General features: G+C 38.7%; 1 protein-coding gene and 1 non-coding gene across 2 annotated transcripts; one reads left to right on the top strand and one right to left on the bottom strand.

Annotated features, from left to right (window-relative positions):
* Positions 1 to 295: 295 nt before the first annotated feature.
* LOC131222137 (small nucleolar RNA R71) lies at positions 296 to 402 on the bottom strand. Its single transcript, XR_009159844.1, has one exon. It is a non-coding gene; the product is annotated as a small nucleolar RNA R71 (small nucleolar RNA).
* Positions 403 to 17,898: 17,496 nt separating this feature from the next.
* On the top strand, positions 17,899 to 18,377 carry LOC131221875 (uncharacterized). Its single transcript, XM_058217173.1, has one exon. The coding sequence runs from the start codon at positions 17,958 to 17,960 to the stop codon at positions 18,258 to 18,260; it is 303 nt and encodes a 100-aa protein (XP_058073156.1). The 5' UTR covers positions 17,899 to 17,957; the 3' UTR covers positions 18,261 to 18,377.
* The last annotated feature ends 1,917 nt before the right edge of the window (positions 18,378 to 20,294 follow it).

The raw sequence follows: 20,294 nt of genomic DNA, 5'->3' as shown, positions 1-20,294 counted from the left end.
TCTTGAAAATACAGGACATATGGACATCAAGTCAGGGGTTATCCAACTCCTTCATAAGTTCCATGGGCTTGAATCTGAAGAACCATATTTACATTTGAAAGAGTTTGATGAGATCATAGCCACTTTATATTTTCAAAATGTGTCTGAGGACACAGTCAGGCTGAGACTCTTTCCTTTTTCCTTAAAGGAGAAGGCTAAGACGTGGTTACATTCACTGCGTCCTAGATCCATTGGCACATGGAATGATATGCAAAGGGAATTTATAAAGAAAATTTTTCCACATCATAAAACGATTACCCTTAGAAAAGCAATCATGAACTTCACCCAAAAGGAGCATGAAACATTTTACCAATGTTGGGAAAGGTTCAAAGATTTGGTCAGTTCATGCCCACAACACGGCTTTGAAACGTGGCGCATTACAAATTTTTTCTACAATGGACTGACATCTTCCATGCACTAAATGGTCGAGACAATGTGTAATGGAGAATTCATTAATAAAAATGTTGATGAGGTATGGTATTACCTCGATAGTTTTGCTGAAAAAACACAATCATGGGATTATTACCCAAAGTCGAACACCACGTCTAGGCCGACTCAATTAAAGGAGAAAGGTGGATTGTATCTCTTGAAAGAAGAGGATGATCTCAAGTATAAAGTGACTATGCTCATAAGAAAAGTTGAGGCCATGGAAGGAAAGAAGGATAAGGTTAATGAAAGTGTTTGCGGCATCTATGATTGCAACATTCATACAACTGAAAATTGTCCTACGATACCCGCCTTTCGAGAAGTGTTGAATGAACAATCCAATGCCGTAAATAATTATCAAAGACCTTTCAATGGACCAACCTCTAATGCGTACAATCCTGGTTGAAAAAATCATCCAAACTTTAGTTGGAGAAATGGACAAACTGCTACTCCTCAAGGTTTCTTCAATCAAAATCCAAATCAGGGGAAACCTCAAGAAGACCGGTTCAAAATTCCATATAAGAGCTGACCCAGGTAATGCGAGACTTTATGCAAAAGATGGATTCACGTATGACGGTTATAGAAAAGGGGATGCTTCCTGCACAACCGCTCTCCAATCCTAAACCGCAGTACGAGATAAGTAATCCCAGCTCTTCAAATCAAATGGAGCACACTAAATCCATCACCACTCTTAGGAGTGGGAAGATCATTGATAAAATCCTTCCGGTTAGGCCTGAAAAGCCTCAAGAACCGGAAGAGAACAATAATGATGGATCTAGTGATGCCCTACAAAAATTAGAACCGGAACTTATAGAAAAGCCGGTTGCTCTATTTTTCCAACGGTTGGTAGCACCAAAACCTCTCTCTAACTCTCAGGATATCCTAGAGGTGTTGAAACAAGTGAAGGTCAACATTCCTCTACTTGATGCCGTAAAACAGATACCTTCATATGCCAAATTCCTGAAAGACCTATGCACGACCAAACGATGGCAGAGTATTCAAAAGAAGATCTTCTTGACCAAGAAAGTGAGTGTCATCCTAAAGCAAGACGTGCCACAGAAATTCAAAGATCTCGGTAGCCCAACCATATCATGTGTAATCGGGGACCATCGAATTGATCATGCACTTCTTTACTTAGGAGCGAGCGTCAATATAATTCCCTACTAGGTATACAAACAGTTAGGTTTGGGTGAATTAAAACCCACCTTAACCACACTACAACTTGCTGATCGCTTTGTTGGTGTACCAAGAGGGATAATTGAGGATGTGTTGGTCCAAGTTGATAGATTTTACTACCCTGTAGATTTTATCATCCTGGATACCGAACCCATCAATAACATGAGCACTCAGATTCCCGTCATTCTTGGTCGCCCATTCCTTGCCACTTCAAACGCAATTATCAATTGCAAGAATGGTGTCATGACTATGTCTTTTAGGAATATGACATTGGAGTCAAACATCTTTTTCAATAACGGCAGAAACTTAGAGGATGATGACGATTTCCACGACATTAACATGATTGACTCTTTAGTGGAAGATACGACACCTCTGACCTTATCCTTTGACCCTCTAGAGATGTGCCTGGCCCACTCCCATGATTTTGATGATGACATGATTAGGGAGACGTGTGCCTTGCTTGATACTGCACCGGTACTTGAAGTTAACCGGTGGAGGCCACAATTTGAAGAGTTGCCCCAAACCGATGTAGTACCTCTACCATCTAACCTCAAGCTACTGAAGCTTGACCTAAAATCTTTGTCTTCTGATTTGAAATATGTCTATTTAGGTCAAGAGGAGACATACCCGGTGGTGATCTCTGCCCACCTGGAGAAAGAACAGGAGAGTACGCTCATATCTACTCTCATTGAGCATAAGGGAGCCCTTGGATGGACGATAGCGAACCTCAAGGGGATCGACCCCTCGATTTGTACTCATCACATATATCTTGAGGATAATGCTAAGACCGCTCGACGATTACAACGTAGACTAAATCCAAACATGAGGAAAGTGGTTAAGGCCGAGGTTCTTAAACTATTGGATGTGGGTATTATATACCCCATATCTGATAGTCAATGGGTGAGTCCAACTCAGGTGGTTCCTAAGAAGTCCGGGATCACCATCGTAGCCATGCCAATAATGAACTCGTACCAACAAGAGTTACTACTGGTTGGAGAATGTGCATTGACTACAGGAAGCTGAATACCGTCACGAGGAATGACTACTTTTCTTTACCATTCATTGATCAAATCTTGGAAAGGCTAGCTGGTCACTCCTATTACTGTTTCCTTGACGGGTATTCGGGCTACAATCAGATTGAAATCGCTCCTGAGGATCTGGAAAAGACCACATTTACATGTCCCTACGGCACCTTTGCCTACAGAAGGATGCTATTTGGATTATGTAATGCCCCTGCCACCTTTCAACGATGTATGATAAGTATCTTTTCTGACATGGTGGGGAAATATCTAGAGGTCTTCATAGACGATTTATCTATTTTTTGTTCATCTTTCAGCGAGTGCTTAGAGAGTCTTAAATGTGTATTGAAAAGATGTGAAGAAAAGAACTTGGTACTTAATTGGGAGAAGTGCCATTTCATGGTTCAGAAGGGAATTGTCCTTGGGCATATCAACTCGTCCAAGGGAATCGAGGTAGATAAGGTAAAAATCGATCTTATCTCTAACCTACCTCCACCTAAGAACATCAGAGATGTGCGATCCTTCTTAGGACACGCAGGATTTTACAGACAATTCATAAAAGACTTTAGTCTCCTCTCTCATCCCTTATGTAATATTCTACAAAAGGATGCACCATACGAGTGGACGGAGCAATGCCAGGAAGCTTTCACCAAGCTTAAGGGCATGTTAACCACTGCACCTATCATGCAGCCACTCAATTGGAGCCTTCCTTTTGAGCTTATGTGCGACGCTTCTAATTATGCTCTTGGAGCAGTTCTAGGCCAGAGAAAAGATAAGAGGCCCTACGTCATTCATTACGTAAGTAGAACTTTAAATTCTGCCCAAGTGAACTACTCGATTACGGAAAAGGAACTCCTAGCCATAGTATTCGCTTTGGATAAATTTAGGTCCTACCTGATCGGATCCAAGATCATTATCTACACAGATCATGCGGCACTTAAGTATCTCATTTCTAAGAATGATTCTAAGCCCCGGTTGATACGATGGATCCTTCTACTCCAAGAATTTGATTTGGAAATTAAAGATAAAAAGGGAGTAGAGAACGTAGTGAATCTGTCTCGCCTTAATACCTCTGATTCCCCTGAGGCGGCCCATATAAATGACATGTTCCTTGATGAACAACTGTTCAGAGTCTCCCATTTTCCTTGGTTCGCTGATATTGCCAATTATCTTGCCACAGGTTCCATACCGACACAGTGGACTGCACAAGATAAGAAGAAATTCTTTGCCAAGGTGCGCAACTTTTCCTGGGACAATCCATATTTGTTTAAATATTGCCCAGACCAGATCCTAAGGAGATGTGTGCCAAACGATGAGCATCAGAGTGTCATCTCCTTCTGTCACTCACAGGCCTGTGGTGGTCACTTTTCTGCTAAAAAGACAACAGCCAAGATTTTGCAGTGTAGCTTTTATTGGCCCACTATGTTCAGGGACACTCATGAGTTTTGCAAGGCTTGTGAGCGTTGTCAGAAATTGAGAGCATTGTCCCATCGAAATATGATGCCTTTGAATCCCATCCTTATCATAGAAGCATTTGATTACTGGGGCATTGATTTCATGGGACCATTCTCCCAATCTTTTGAAAATCTATATATTTTGCTCGCTGTAGACTATGTCACAAAATGGGTTGAAGCGATTCCGTGTCAGAATAATGACCATCGCACGGTCATTAAATTCTTAAAAGAGAACATCCTTTCCCGATTCGGAACGCCTCGAGCTTCATTAGTGATGGGGGCTCACACTTTTGTAATAGGCCATTCGAGAGTTTAATGAAGAAATATGATATCTCTCATAAGGTGAGCACCCCATACCATCCACAGACAAGTGGGCAAGCTGAGATCTCCAATAGGGAGATCAAACATGTCCTAGAGAAAACGGTTAACCCTGATCGTAAGGATTGGTCAATCCGATTGACCGATGCCTTATGGGCATACCGTACTGCTTTTAAGACCCCTATTGGAACATCTCCCTTCAGACTTGTTTATGGGAAAGCTTGTCACTTGCCTATGGAGTTGGAACATAAAGCGTACTGGGCGATCAAAAATTTGAATTTCAATCTGGACAACGCTGGCTCGCTACGCAAACTTCAGTTGAATGAACTCGAAGAAATCCGGAACGACGCATACGAGAACTCGAGAATTTACAAGGACAGAATGAAGGCGTTTCATGACCAACGTATTCTACGAAAATCATTCACACCTGGTCAAAAAGTCTTTTTGTATAATTCTCGATTACATCTCTTTCCAGGTAAGCTTCGATCTCGTTGGACTGGCCTTTACATTGTGGTTACTGCGTATCCTCATGGGGCCGTTAAGATAAGAGATCCTGACAATGGCAAGGAGTTCAAAGTAAATGGACATCGCTTAAAGCCATTTGTCGAAAAATTTGATTCAGAAGACATGTCCATACCTCTGACTGATCCTGTTTACCAGGATTGATCTCTTAGTCTGATGGAGGTATAGGTAGGTTTCCTGTTTTTATAGGACTAGGGTAGTTTCCTTTATGCTGTTTTAGGATAGATGGTAAACTTAGCGCTCCTAAGAGGCAACCCAACCTTTTATTTTATTTTATTTTAGTTAGTTAGTTCAAATGTTTGTGGGTAACATTGCTGCAAACCCTCACGAGACTACAACTCGTTCACTAGGGGCAACCTAGGGGTTTAAAGGCTTGTTGCATACGCTAAATGCAATCGAGAGCACCTGCGAAAGTGGTGTAGGTATGATTTTATTTTTATTATTTTTATTTTACTTCTGTTGGTTTCTCTCTTGTGCTGACCCGCTCTTACGTAGATATCTTTGGAAAGCCTCTTGATTCGTTCGTCCAGGTACTATCTTTCCATCACTCCTCTTATATTTTCGTTGTCCCATGTGCATTGCATGCTTATTTCTTTTACATTGAGGATAATGTAGATTTTAGGTTAGGGGTGGGAGATTAGGTTTCCTAATCAGTGTTTTCTTAGTCTTGAGCAGAAATTATGAAAATTTTTAAAGTTTTCTAGAATTTCGTATGAATTCAAAGCGATTTTGACGGCCATCTTGGATTTAGAATTACAAGATAAGTGATGTTGGAATTTATGACTCTTGGATTCAACTATTTGTTAGATTTCACAGTTAAGTTAGAACTATTAATCCATGATTAGAAGTTTTAAATATTGATTGAATCATAATTTTACATGTCACATCTCGCTTACACATTAAGTTCATTCGATATTGAAGGATTAATTTGGTGATCACAAAGCTTGAAAGGAACCAACTTGAGAAATTGAAAGGATTGGGCGAATGGTCTACACCATAGGTTTGCTCCCTATAGGTGTAGATTTAATTCCCTATGAATGATATGTGAAAAAAAAAATTAGGTGTACAGTCTTCATCATAGGTTTGCTCCCTGTAGGTGAGGATTTGATTCCCCTTCTTGGCATTACTTTTAATGAAAAAAATCAAAAGCTAGAGAAATGAAAAGATGATCTGTGAGGCAAGTTTTGGTTATCGTGAATTCTCTTATTGGTTACCAATGATATCCTTAAATAGAGAGGTGAATCTTAATGTTGATAAGTCGAGATTAGACTATACATCCATGGAATTTAATGTTTAGAATTGTTCTAATTGACAGACTAATATTTTGAACTTAATTATGAAGTTACCATATGCTTGAATCTAGGAGAGAATTATGCCCAACATTCATGAATCTTAGAATTTTCACATCTTGACCATTTGTTCACAAGTCACTCGAGTTTACAGGAATTGTCTTTTAGTTCTGAAAGTAATTTTCGCATATTTTGCTCGGGACTAGCAAAATGCTAGTTGGGGGTTGTGTTGAGGGTCAAATATTGCATATTAGACCCCAATTATTGCTTGGATTTACGAACATGATACCGTTTAATGGCCCGCTTTAATCATGTTTGTGATGCAGAGTGTATTTACGAGCATGGACTGAAAAGGGAGCTTAAAGCATGGATTTAACGCTCTGATGACACTAAAAGCAAGGGACGGACTCCAGAGGACCAAGCTTGAAGAATTTACACGCCAGAAATCCAAGAAAATCAAGCCATTCACGTTAAAGGCCCGAAACTGGCGCAGAATGCAAGATCACAGGATTTTTGCCATCCGATTGGCTCGAAACTTCATACATGGGATTGGGACCATAAATTAACCGTACACGTCGAATTTCATCTGTTCTATCCCTGTGGAAGTGGCCCAACGGACAGATCAGCCCCTAAAACTCTGATTTTGGGCCCACCTGCCATCTAGATATGCTTCAAAATTGGTATCAACGCGTTAAATGAGATGAGAATACAGATGGACGGAGCAGATTTCTCACAAACATCCTCAAGGGACCTCATGTATATCATGTGTGCACAGTAGACAAGTGCACTAGCCGTGCACTACAATTCTCAAGGTCGGTCAGTACACGTTGACCGACTCCATCTTCTCCAAACCAAAAAACGGACACAGCGTCCTGCCATCGTCCATCGGTTTTCACTAGTGGGCCCCACTCATCATTCGTTTACAAGATCTGGACCGTCCATCGCGTCCAGAGGGGAGGCTGGACCCCCGCCTAGGTGTCCTTCTATTCCCATGCGTGCACACACGTGTAAATAGCAATCAAATGCAGGATGGAAGGTGAAAGAAAAGATTCAGTGGGCCGAACCAAAAGACATACAAAAATATCCTTTTCCAACTAGTTTTTTGAGAGGAACGCAATGAACAGATTGGATTTTCCTTCTGAGGTCAATCTGGGACCCACCAGCCATCACAGCGCTGAATGCGCAGGTTCTGTTTCGCAACAGAGCCTACGGATGAATCGTGTGGGCCACCACCGTACACCAACGATTTAATCTGGATCGTCTATCAAGAGCCTATGTGCCTTCTCATCCAAGCTTAGGTGACCGAATTTTAGAAGACAATGAAGATCAGTTTTCAAACCATCTAAAAGAAGACGAACGGTGCAAGAAAAATCTTTGTGGGCCACACCGAATGCAAGCCATACCATGTCATTTCTAACTAATGTTTCGTTCTTCATCTAATGGATGGCTTGGATTCTTCCACCGATATCAGGAATGGGCCCCACCAAACAACCAGCGTAGGTTCTCTTACGCACGTTGCTTTGCGTAAGGAAAAAGCACGCCTACTGCGTTGCGTAAAGAAAATGCATGTAGGAAGTTCTCCGACTCCAGGAGGATCTGACGTAGCTACTGCCTTCATTGCTTATAAAAGAGAGGGAGAGAGCAAGACAGCGGGGGCAGAAAAGGAGGGATTGAAGGCTGGGGCTGGACGTGAGCAGAGAGAGAGAGAGAGAGAGAGAGAGAGAGAGAGAGAGAGTTAATTGTTTTTCTTTTCTTCTTCTTTTTTGTTTATTTTGGATTTAGCCTAATCATGCCCGTGATCGGCTAAACCTCTTAGTTAGGGCTAAGAGGTGAAGCTTGTAGCGTGATGGGAAGAACTCTGTGCTTATGCTTTTTATTTTCATGGAATTGACTTGATATTTGTCTGATTATGGGAATATTTTTAGTTTTTTTTAAATGGTCTGTTGTGACTAAAATTACAATGGGTCTGCGATAGCTTTAAACATGTTCCTTCCTTTTTATGTTTATGACGTTAGGAAGTCCTTTTGTCCACCATCGTCTCCTGGGCATGGTCGGATGACGGCACCCTTCCTAACCTTCATGCATTGTTGATTGGTTGGTAATTAGTTTAATTCTGTTGTTTGCTTTGTCTTTTAGGCATGGTTTGGTGATGGAATCCATTCTAATTCATATACCTTTCATCTCGTGAAAACTAGATCAAGTAAGTTCAGTTTAATTTCCATGATTCTTGATGCAGGCATAAGATCTCCTTGATCTCTACAAGTGGATCCTCTGAATCCCTAGTTTTCTTCCACTGAATTCCTTAATTTTTAGATTAGTATTTCACTATTATTCCTCAAAAATCATTCAATTTAGATTTCATCTTAATCTAGTTCTTGTTCGACTTAGTTTCAGATAATGTACGGGTATCAGTCCCTTGGGATTCGACCTCGGTCTCACCGAGTTTACTACTCATCACAACCCTATGCTTGGGGAGTGAACAAGCACTAAGAACACCCCCTTGTTATGTGTTGTGGTCGAAGATGGTAGGTCTATTAATGTGGGACCTAATTATGGTGAATGTGTTATAGTTTCGACTCGTTATCTTTTTTTTTTTTGGCATCAGAACTACCATACCCCCACTATATGTATTATATATAAAATGTGGGCCCCATTAGTGACAAGGCCCGACCCCAATCGTCTCTCTCCTTCCCCCCCTCTCTCTTCTTCATTTCTCTTTTGCAGCTAGCCATGAGGTCCACATAATATTACATCCTGTTGTTTAGGTCCCATAGACCTGGATAAAGGGCCCACACAAATCCCCGCTTGATTCAGAATAGGTATGGGCCCCACCTGGACTAGTAGTGGACTACACCTAGGGAAAATGGCCTACCGTTAAAAATTTCATGGGGCCCACCGTTATTTGCCACCGGACTTATTTATAAGGTCACATGTGGCTTGGTTAAAGTGGGAAAACACAAATATCAGTTAAAACTTAATAGTTTTAATAAGTTGTATTTTTTTTCTTCTATTTTTAGAGTATTTTAGATTTTGAAGTCTCTATTTAAGTTATGTGAAAGCATTTAATTTAGTTTAGAAGTCATTTTTTATTTTAAAAAAACTTTACTACTTTGCAAAGTAACAAATTTAGTTTTTAAGGTTTTATATAAGACATATGAAAAGGCCTTTATAAATAACATTATTAATTATTTTCAATAAGATTTTGTCATCTAAATTTTATTGGCCTCATAGATGTAAGGTTCATCATGAACTCTAGGTTTATCATTAATGAAGAAGACAATAATCTATTCATCATTCCTTTCCAGCATGCATATGTTATATTATTTGGTGTCATGATGAGATCTCTCTTAGTTTAATGGCTTTTAATAGCAGATTAGGTGACAATAATTTTTGGCTTCTTAACTATTTATTAGGAGAACATATAATCATTGCGGGAGACGATAATGCCGATTAATTAATTGACTAAGGCTATGAGGCACAAATATATTTATAGCAATAAATAACTTATGATCATTGCAGGAGACGATAATACTGATTAATTAATTGACTGAGTCTATGAGGATATATTCATGGCAATAAACAACCTATGATCATTGAAGGGGCTCATGGCCGATCTATTTATATGATCAGGCAACTAGATCTAATTGTAGCTTATAAACCTATAGTGGTAATACTAATTCAAGTAAAGAAGAAAAAATGACTTATGTAGAACAATAAGTTTACCTTTAAGAATCTATTGGTAAATAATAAAAGTGGGCCTATGTAGATCGAGTGCCTCTTGACAAATTCACTATTAGATTGCTGGATGGATCCACAGATGAATCATCTAATGGATTAATAGTTGGACTAGAAAAAGTTTTAATTAAATTAAAATATCAGTTGATGGATGGAATCATAAAAATGATTAATGGATAAATAAATTACAAATGACACTTTGAACAAGGAGATGCAAACCTTTAATGCCATCTTGGCAAACTCAATAAAAATTTGTAACCTTATACCTTCTTGACAATAAATAAATTGCATACATCAACGAGTAATGTTCATGATAACAACAATGTTTTTAATGGATGTTGAGTAACGAATGAAATTACAATCAACTCTGGGGCAATTTCTGATAGCAAATCCATTATTGAAAAAAAAGGTGAAGATAGACCCCTCATAAATTGAGGAATTGAGGGAAGCAAAATTCAAGGAATTCAAGGAGATAGACCCCTCATAAATTGATATGCTATTGTCATTGTGATGCACCGTTGTCATTCAAAACTTGAGAACGAGTTTTTTCTAGTGGAAATTTCTGATGTAGGTCAAAGTCAAGGACAATCTCATTGAAATCTAAGCTTAAAAGAAATCAGGCTAGAAAGTTTGATGCAAGTCTAACGCATACTGTAACTTCCAACAATGATAAATTTTGAAATTGGTTATCCATTTCATGCATATAATACGTTAGTCGAAAGCTATCGACAATCTCTACATGTTGGCTGATGTTAAAGTCTATTAAAATCTGAATAAAATTCTTTAATTGATTTAGTAGAAAAATCTAAAATTTAAGTTAAAAAATATTTTCTAATGAGTTATGGTTTTTACTAATTTCAGGTTGTTTAATATTTCAAAAAAAAAATCTAATTATATTTAAAGTCTTTATTTGAATCATGTGAAATTTTTTGAGTAAATTTAAATTATTTAATATTTTAATATTTTTTATTATTTTAAAAATAATAATTTAAAAGAAGTTACCAATTTAGAGTTTAAGGCTTTTATAAGTCCTATGACAGGACTTCGTAAAAAAAATTTATTTATCATTCTCAATAATATTTTACTTTTAGTGACTCTTTTGTCTCATGGTTTTAAGGTTTCTCGTTGATTTGAGGTTTATCATAAAGGAAGAAAATAATGATCTCTTTATCACCCATTTCCTCCATACTTAGCTCTTAGCTCCATAGCTGTATTGTTGGCAGGTAATAATCTACATGTATTGGAGAGGAGAGTGGTTGCTCAGGTGAAAATTACAATTATACCCTCCATTACCTTTTGTAAATAAATTCCAACCCGTGAAAAGGCTTTTGGATGAAATACAAATGGTGCATTAAATAGCAATTTTATTTTCAATTCCTAAAATACCTTTTCATTTAAACATGTTCCCATGCTCTTTCAATATTCGAAGTTATTTAGTATTGAGAAACTATTTATGGCAATAGAAATGTGTAGAAGCTAGTCACATCATATATACATTATAGACATAGATGTAGGAGGTTGTTTAACTAAACAACAATGTAACATAGTAATATTTGAACTAAACTAGTTTTGGATTTAAAATGTAGGACTCAAGTAAAACATAACACAAGAACAAGTACTCACTAGATTACATGTCAAATTACCTAGAACCTATGAAATCGATGGTTCACAACATAAAAATTGCATGGAAATTAGGCCAATCCACTTATCGATTGGACCTCATCTTCATGACCAATTCCCATGAAGTATCCTCAAGGATGATTGAATAAACCTTATGTGCATGTTGTGGGCAACTACTTTAGGGCGTGTTTGACCAGTCGCATTGGGTGGGATTAGAAAGGATGGAACTAAGTTTAAGGTAATGATGTATGTTGTCGGTGGATGTGAAGGAGTTCCACCGTATTGCAATATTTCGGGACGATTTGGGATATCTGTTTGGATGGGTGCAATATGCTGGGACAATCTGGGAAATGTGTTTGGATGGGCATGGGATTTAGTAATCCAGCAGGTGTAACAGAGGGGAGTGTTTGGAACGATGGGAGTTTATCCCAGGAGTCCTGCTTCAAGCCAAAAAAATCTACATTGAGGGCACGTCAGACGCCAGTTTTCATGGGAAAACGGTCTAATCCTCGACGGTATGCTGAAAACGGTTCTTTCAAGTAGCGACGCTCACTAGTAATGGCCACCAAACTACCATAAAACACATCTTGAAAATGCAGTTGCTCATTTCTTACATCTACTCTCTTTGACACCCCTTGTTTCTCAATCCCTTTCTATTTTAACATATCTCTTTCTCTCTCTATGACCATACCATCATTTGCTGTCAAATCCTGCATCGTTAAAACTACCGATGACGCTAAGCTCCACACCTGAGTCCTCAAGCCCAAGGACCCCAAGGACAATTTAGTAATTGTGCTTGTTCATCTGTACTCTGTTTTGGGCAGTTGCCAAGGCCTGTTAAGAGGGATAACCATTGGTTTGGCGGAGAGAGGGTACACAACCGTTACCTTTGATATGCGAGGTGCTGGTAGGTCTACAGGAAGAGCTTCTCTCAAAGGCTTTGTTGAAATCTGCAATGTAATTGCTGTCTGCAAATGGGTATTTGTTTATATGTGGGATGTGATCGATGATAGCCAATGACCAGGCAATGAATCCCTTTTCCTCTGAAATCATTGACTCCATGACGCAGACTGATATTCACCGCCATCCAAACAACCTAGAGATAGGGTTAGGAGGGATTTTACAATACTATCCCTCCTAATCCACCTAAATTTCGCTCACGCCCTTATAGAGGGACATAGTACAAAAGGGTCATGTTGTCTAGAAAGAATGAATGTCTGTGAAACTCCACATGCATGTGTAAACTTCATGCATCAATGTATACATGTGTAGTTGTGCAGATCACCATAAAATTTATATCATATTTGCTTATGTATCATAAAAACATATCATATTAACTTATGAATCATATTAGCTTGTATCCATTCTACATTTGTATTTTTTTAAATTATAAATTAATAAAAATTAGAAAAAAAATCATCTAAATTTTTTTGAGACTCCCTATTTACATGGTATCATAGTTGTCTGATATGGGTCATTGAATTAGACAAATTTCACTGGCATGAATGTTATTTGCCTGGCCCTATTTGTCATGCATTGTCCTAATTGTGGAGTCCTTTTTGAGGTTTATATATATTATGAGAAACTAGTGGCATGCAAATACAACTATATTTTCTATATCAAAAATGAAAATAAGCTAAAGGCAATAAAATATCTAAATATAGTTTGATACTCTGCCTGTGTATAAGGCTAGATATGCTGGTAATAGAATAAGTTGAATAAACCAACTAATTGTGAAACCACTGTCACATAATCAGCTCTGTTTGTTTAATGAAATTGTTACATAACTTTCATTTTTAACCATCCAACAAATACCCAACCAATCTAATGGTCTGATAATGAAATAAGCTAATTTTTTAGTTCATAATGATATCTAAAATTTGGACAGAATTACTTGTACTCTACCTGTGCAATTTATAAGTTAATTTATGTGCCTGAGTATCATCTATCACAATTTTACTGAGTATCAAATCTTTTCTCAATAACTAATTATGTAAAAACCATATTCAAAGACCGGTAATCAAATGGTGTGTGTGTGTGTGTGTGTGTGTGTGTGGAAAAGGTTCTGTACGGTCGAGCTCATGTGAACTCCCCATGAGGTCGAGCTGAATGACCCCACCAAGCGATAGAAATCTTCTATGTAATCTCTCATTGGCCAAGAGGTGTACATGAGTCGAGCCGAGCCGAGCTTTGCCCAACTCGTGCTTGACTCGGTCTGCTCGAGCCCCAGCTCGTACTTGGCTCGACTCGACTCGGGCTTTGAGCTCGGAGCAGTAGCTCGTGCTCGGCTCAGCCGAGTTCGAGCAGATTTCGAACTGAGTTCGAGCAGATGAGTTCTGCTCTAATGGTAGATTATATCCTGGTAAACCTCTTCTTGAATCGGTTCTTCTGAGTAGTCCGTATTTTCCATCCGACACCCCCTAACTCATGAGATTGATGGCCTGGATGTAGCTATCAGATGTGTTGCGGAAAGAATCCCCTTACGATGCGGTTTGCATTGTGTGAAAAACGGTGAAATAGCAGAACCTTGTTCCTTCTTGGCTTTCCTTATCTCCTTTCCTTATTGGAAAACATCCGGACTCTCCTCCTTGAAGGTCGGATGGTTCAGTACGCATGAGGGAAAGGAAGTTTCCTGTTTCCACTCACCGTATGGACTTTGATTTGTCTAAAATGGTGTGCGTGTCTGGCCCTTTCACCGCACGTGAAGCATCGGGTTTTGGTCAGAAATGATGGGGCTGTCCCCGATGGACGATTCTGATTATCCATTCTCATTTGTTAGTGGGTCCCGTTTTGAATGAATGGCAGATGTTTGAAACATTTGTAGGCAGGAAAGAGGGAAAGAGGAAGATGAGTTCCGATCGGGAGTTGTTGCGTACGTTGGACGTGCAGCAACGAAAATTTCCTTTTATGCATTACCCACGTGTGATGATGTAGGGTCCACTATGATGTTTCCTCGAGAAATCCATTCTGTTCATCAGTGTTGCAGGGTCACATTTTGTTATAGGATCAAATATAAAGCGGATTCAAGCCTTGGGTGGGCCACACATTTCAAAAAAAACGTGTGAGTGAATGAGTTTCACTAAGGCTAGAAAATCTACATCATATATACACTGTACCGAGTTACCGAGTCGAACCGAGTTCGATCAGTATTCGAGTCGAGCAGGGGCAAGCTCGAACTCAGCTCGAACTCGTTTTGATCTGAGTCAAGTTAAGCTTTTTCGAGCCGAGTCGAGCGAGTTATCGAGCTTTTGCTACTCGTGTATAGCTCACCTGTCGATAATTTTAGTATTGTTGGAATAGTACCTGATTGTAATCACTAGAGAGGAGTCGTGGGCGTAGCAGCTGCTTCATTCATTGCCATATGTGATTGGTGCTTTCATCTTTCTCATCTGTGTGGGTCATGGTTGCTCACTCCAAGCTGAAACTCTGCCCTTCAACTTGTAGGCCACAAGCTTAACTTTCTTCACTTCAGGGATTTTCATATAGTTGAAGAATCACTTAACTTCAGAAAGTCAATTGATGAAATCCTCAATGTGAAGTTAGCCATTGAAACTAGGATGATCAATTCTCATCCTGAATTCTCGATATGTCTGATCTGCCCAATCACCGCCTTATCTGCGATATTGGAGGATCATGTCGTCGACCTCATCATCACCGGACCCCACTTCCTTAGGAGTGATCTTGTGGTTCACTGCCGGCACCGTCTTGTAATTACAACTTCCAACGCCTACTGGGGGTGGATCATATCCATAAACACGGAGCTGGCCTAGGGCCTTTATCATATGATTGATGACAGCTTGTAGCCCTTACATGACTTTTAGATTCTCTTGCTGTGCCACGTCGAAAGCTGCCACTATTAAAGGTAAATTCTCAAGCGCACTATCTATAAGAATGTTGCCCGAACCATCGTTAAAAGTCATAGATTCGAGGAAAAAGCCTTACTTTGATACCAATTAACGTAGGAATTAAAGGACATGATGAGGTCGATCACTATCTTCATCAATCGATAAACAACTTGAATCCACAACGAACTCTTGAATTCACAAGAGAAAGTTCTTGAACCCAAGATAAATAAGAAAAGTTGTTAAAGTAATTTTGATTGATTAATAATAAAAATGAATTTACAATCCTTTAAATATCAATATCAAACTAAGAAAAAAAGTTTTAGACTCAAACTCCAACTCAAACTCCCTAAAAACGTGACTTACTATAAATAGAAAATTTATCAATTATAGACGGTCATAATTCCTACTAGATTTCATGGTTTTCGTCTAAAAATATTAAGTGTCCAATTTGACCTAACCACGTTATTCTCCTAATTTTTCTAAGCCCTTTTCATGTTGGGCACTACTCCTAAAACTCAAAGGATCAAAAGTTATGATCAAATTAAAATTTACTATAAATAGTAAAAATGAAAATAAAATGGACTTTCAACCATCGATCTAATGAAATTTCACAAATCTGGCATGAGCAACCCGACATAGCAGGGTTAGTTGGCTAAAGTAACTTCTCTTACCCAAAATCATATATTATACGTCGAATAACTCATTTTGGTTTGCGAGATACACCATTTTTAGGGTTTTGACCGTCCCGATTACTTCTTCTTCTGATTGGGCCTTCTCTTATCCATCTTTGCCATTAAAGTGTCCACAACCCGCTCAACATCATGGGCCCAACTCAAAAATTGATCATAAAATCCCTATTGCTTTATTGAATGTTTCTAATTTATTCTCCCATCAAGTGGACCACTTTGCTTACTTTAATGTTTGGAGCTTATCTTCCTCATTGAGTAGGCCACACATGCATTAAAAAAAATAAAATCAAAAGAAACAGAACCAATGGTCTACATTCATCAAACTTGGACTTGTCTATATTCAAAACATAGACCTTATATTCCTAATTTATTTCTTTACCTCTTGATCAAGTGAGGGCCGCGTTGTAAAAAGATCTCTCTCTCTCTTTATCTCTTGATCAGATAAGCCACCACACATGCTTAAAAAATTAAGTACTTCCCAAGGAAAAAAAAAAAAACCAAAAGGCTACGCGCAAGCAAGATGCATGAGTTGCTTATTGCTCAGGTAAGGATTTTTAATAAAAATTTTAAAAAACATATTTTGGATATAAGGGTTTTTAATAAAATGCAGGAGAATAAAACTTTAAAAACTTCTATTATAAAAAACATATTTTAATGTGGCTTTTGAAAGTTTTTAATTGTACACATTCATTCACCACTGATTTCTTTGGTTGGATCCAATCGAGTTTTGGATCTGCCTCAGTTTTGGGAAGCGGATTGGCTGGTGTACCTCACACCAGCTGTATAGCTGCTGTATTCATGTCAGCAAGTTCTGTGGGTCTCATCATGAGGTATGTGTTATATCCAAACTGTTCATCCATTTTACCAGATTGTCTCAAGGCTTGAGACAAAAATTTTTATAAATCTAACTTTCAAGTAGACCACGTTGAAAAAAGCAATGAGAGATTGAACGTTTACCATTGAAACTTTTTTTGGGTCACAAAAGTTTTGGACCAATATGAAATTTGTTTTCCCCTTCATTCAAGTTTTTGTGACCTTATGAACGGATTGAATGTAAAATAAACGTTATGGTGGGCCTTAGGAGTTTTTTAACAGTGAAAATTATTCTCCCTGCTATTTGTAGTGTGGTCCAGATGATCTTTGGATATGATTCATTTTTTGAATAATGCTCTAAAATGATCTCTAAAAAGAGATGAACGGTATAGAGAAAATAAATACATCACTGTGAGACCCATGTAACTTTGATCTTCTTTGAACTGTTCGTACAACTCGGAGCTCGACGAGCGTCAGTGCTCGTATTCGCACGACACCTATCTACACAGCTATCTAGCTGGTGTGTAGTACACCAGCCAATCCGCTTCCCATTTTTGGCTAGTGAAATAAAATCACTTTTCCAAATGGATAAACGGTATGGATATAACACATACATTATAATGGGGCCCACACAACTTGATAAATGAATAGACGGTGTGGATACAACACAAACATAGTGGGGCCCACAGAACTTGGTAACGTCACTCCACTGGCGAGTCTCGCTACTAAACCTATCAGTGGCTAATCCACGTCTCCATTTGCGACGCCGCACGCAGACTCGCTTTTGTTTTTTTCCAATTAAGTAGAGAAAAGCCGCCGGTATCTGGGAAAAGCGAACCTAGTTTTTCCAGACCACCAAAAAGCGCCGACGGTTTTCTCATCAACACCTCTCTCTCTCTCCCTCACTCCCTATAAAATGACCCCATCCACCCTTCTCTTATCTCATTCAAAGATTCACAATCCATTACCCTACTCGTAAAAGGAAAAACTCATTCCTACATAGACAGAGAAGATGAGTTACCCGAGCAGAGCTTGGATGATAGCAGCGAGCGTCGGAGCTGTTGAAGCCTTGAAAGATCAGATGGGGTTTTGTAGATGGAATTACGGTCTCAGATCTCTCCATCAACATGCCAAGAAGACCATCCGATCTTACACGCAAGCCCACAGACCCTCTCCATCTCTCGAATCTTCTTCTTCTTCTTCTTCAATGCTGATGATTTCGGAGAGGAGGAGAATCGATGGAGATGAGAAAACGAAGCAGTCAGTAGAATCGCTGAGGAAAGTCATGTATATGAGTTGTTGGGGTCCTAACTGAAAGATTAAGGGTAAAATTGGAATATTGAAAAATTTCCATACGATCTGTATTATACGATTGTATGTTTTGATTATCAAGAGTAAAATTACACTAATTACACTAATCTAAATTACTTTTTTTTTTTCCTTCAGTTATTTGATACTCTGGCTGAGTATGACAGTTAATAAGCTGGCACTTAGAAATGGTTCACGTTACAAATACTAGCTCAACATTAAATTCTGATTAATGGGCACTTGTTTCTAAAAATAAGACTATTGCTATTTTTCACTTTTTAGCCGTCCAATAATCATCCTAAAATCTAGTGAGCTGTTTGGATACCCAATGATCTGTCAAGCTAAAACAGTAACTGGTTAATTATTTTTTATTAAGAAAAATGATTTTTATTTTTAAATACTTTTGCATCTCGGACTGGATCTCGTACGGACATTGAAGGCACTGTGATTAGGGAGCGGATTGCTGATCTCTGTGGGGCCATAGGTATGTCAATGACAAATCCACTCCTGTGTGGGGCCCATGGAGATGAAGGATCACTTCTGTGTTGAAAGATCACAGTAGTTATAAGATAGTAATTTAAAAATAAGGTATAGATCAAAAATTCATGTGGGCCACACCACACGAAACAGTGGGGATTAAACACCTAGCAGTGACAGTAATTCTGTATCAGTATGATATTTGTTCCTACAATATTTTTTCTGAATGGTAATAATTCTATGAATGGTTTGGATGGCTTATAAGCATCATGCTCACCTCCGAGAAGGTTTCGACCGTAGATGTTGCTGTTCCCACGGTTTTGTTGGTGTGGTCCACTTGAGTTTTGGATCGGCCTGATTTTTAGAACTTTATCTTGTTTCAGTCTTGCATAGGCCTGATTTTTAGAATTTTATCTTGCTTTAGTCTTTCAAAACAAATATATAAGGTGGATTTATCACTAATATTTCCGTGTGGGTACACAACCCCATGCATAGAGATATCTCTTTTCCTATCTACCTGGATAAAGAGATATCTCCGTGAGTAGGGACCATATAGATCTTAGCGACAAATCCACTCTATTCATCCGTTTTAAGAGGCCAAGACAAGACAGAATTCTAAAAATAGGCAGATCCAAAACTCAGGTGGACCACGCCAACAAGCAGTATGAACAACAAAGTCCACTACTAAGGTGACCATGATATTTATATGCCATCGAAGCTGTTCATAAAATTATTACAACTCAAATAAACTATAGGAACAAATATCATCTTGATACAAAATTACTATCATTACTAGGCATTCAATCCCCATTGTATCTTGTGGTGTGGCCCATAAGAGTTTTTGATCTGCCTCATTTTTAGAATCATATCGTATCGTGGTCTTTTAGAACAGATGAATGGTGTGGGAGGATTTCTCATGACAACCATGACAACTTTTGATTGGAGAACAGTTTAATTTTCACTTATGTAGAGAGATCAAATTGACTATAATCTAAGGTGATGATGTGCTGCGTCAAATTGGATTGGGTTGGAGGAATTCCCATGGAGTAAAGATTTGGGTGAGATTTCAGCTCCAGGCTTAGTTTAAAGGAGAGATTTTGGTTCGGAGTTTGTGTTCAGGATGAGGTTTTTGGCATTAGGTATGGGTCAAATTGAGATGTTGTATGGGAAGTCACCCTGCTTTGGGTGTGGTGTCTACATATTCTAACCTAAGGTGTTTCAATTGATGGATCGAATAGATGTCACGAATAGATGTCACATAAATAGTAGAGCTTGGGTGTTGCATGCTCTTCTTACAACACGTTTCTTAAGGATTTCAATCCCTCACAGGAATGATTAAGATCACTATAGCAATGTAATTCTCCAGGTGATGGCCCATTCAAGACATAGCCTAATCCATTGGGCTTGTATAAGCCTACCCAACATTGATGCTTGCCCACATGCAAGCAACAAGCAACCATAAATCCAAGTGAAAAAAAAAAAAATGACAAAAACCATATATAGCCCATGTCCTCCTTAAGGCAAGCTATCAATTCATTAGCCGCTTTCTCCTAAAGGTATTACA

This window comes from Magnolia sinica, chromosome 12 (genome assembly GCF_029962835.1).
Source record: "Magnolia sinica isolate HGM2019 chromosome 12, MsV1, whole genome shotgun sequence".
NCBI lineage: Eukaryota > Viridiplantae > Streptophyta > Magnoliopsida > Magnoliales > Magnoliaceae > Magnolia > Magnolia sinica.
Note: the sequence above shows the minus strand (reverse complement) of the source record. Positions and strands in the feature narration are given on the sequence as shown.

Excerpts from the sequence above, each read along its gene's own strand:
- LOC131221875 (XM_058217173.1), top strand. The coding sequence starts at position 17,958 with ATGAGTTACCCGAGCAGAGCTTGGATGATAGCAGCGAGCGTCGGAGCT.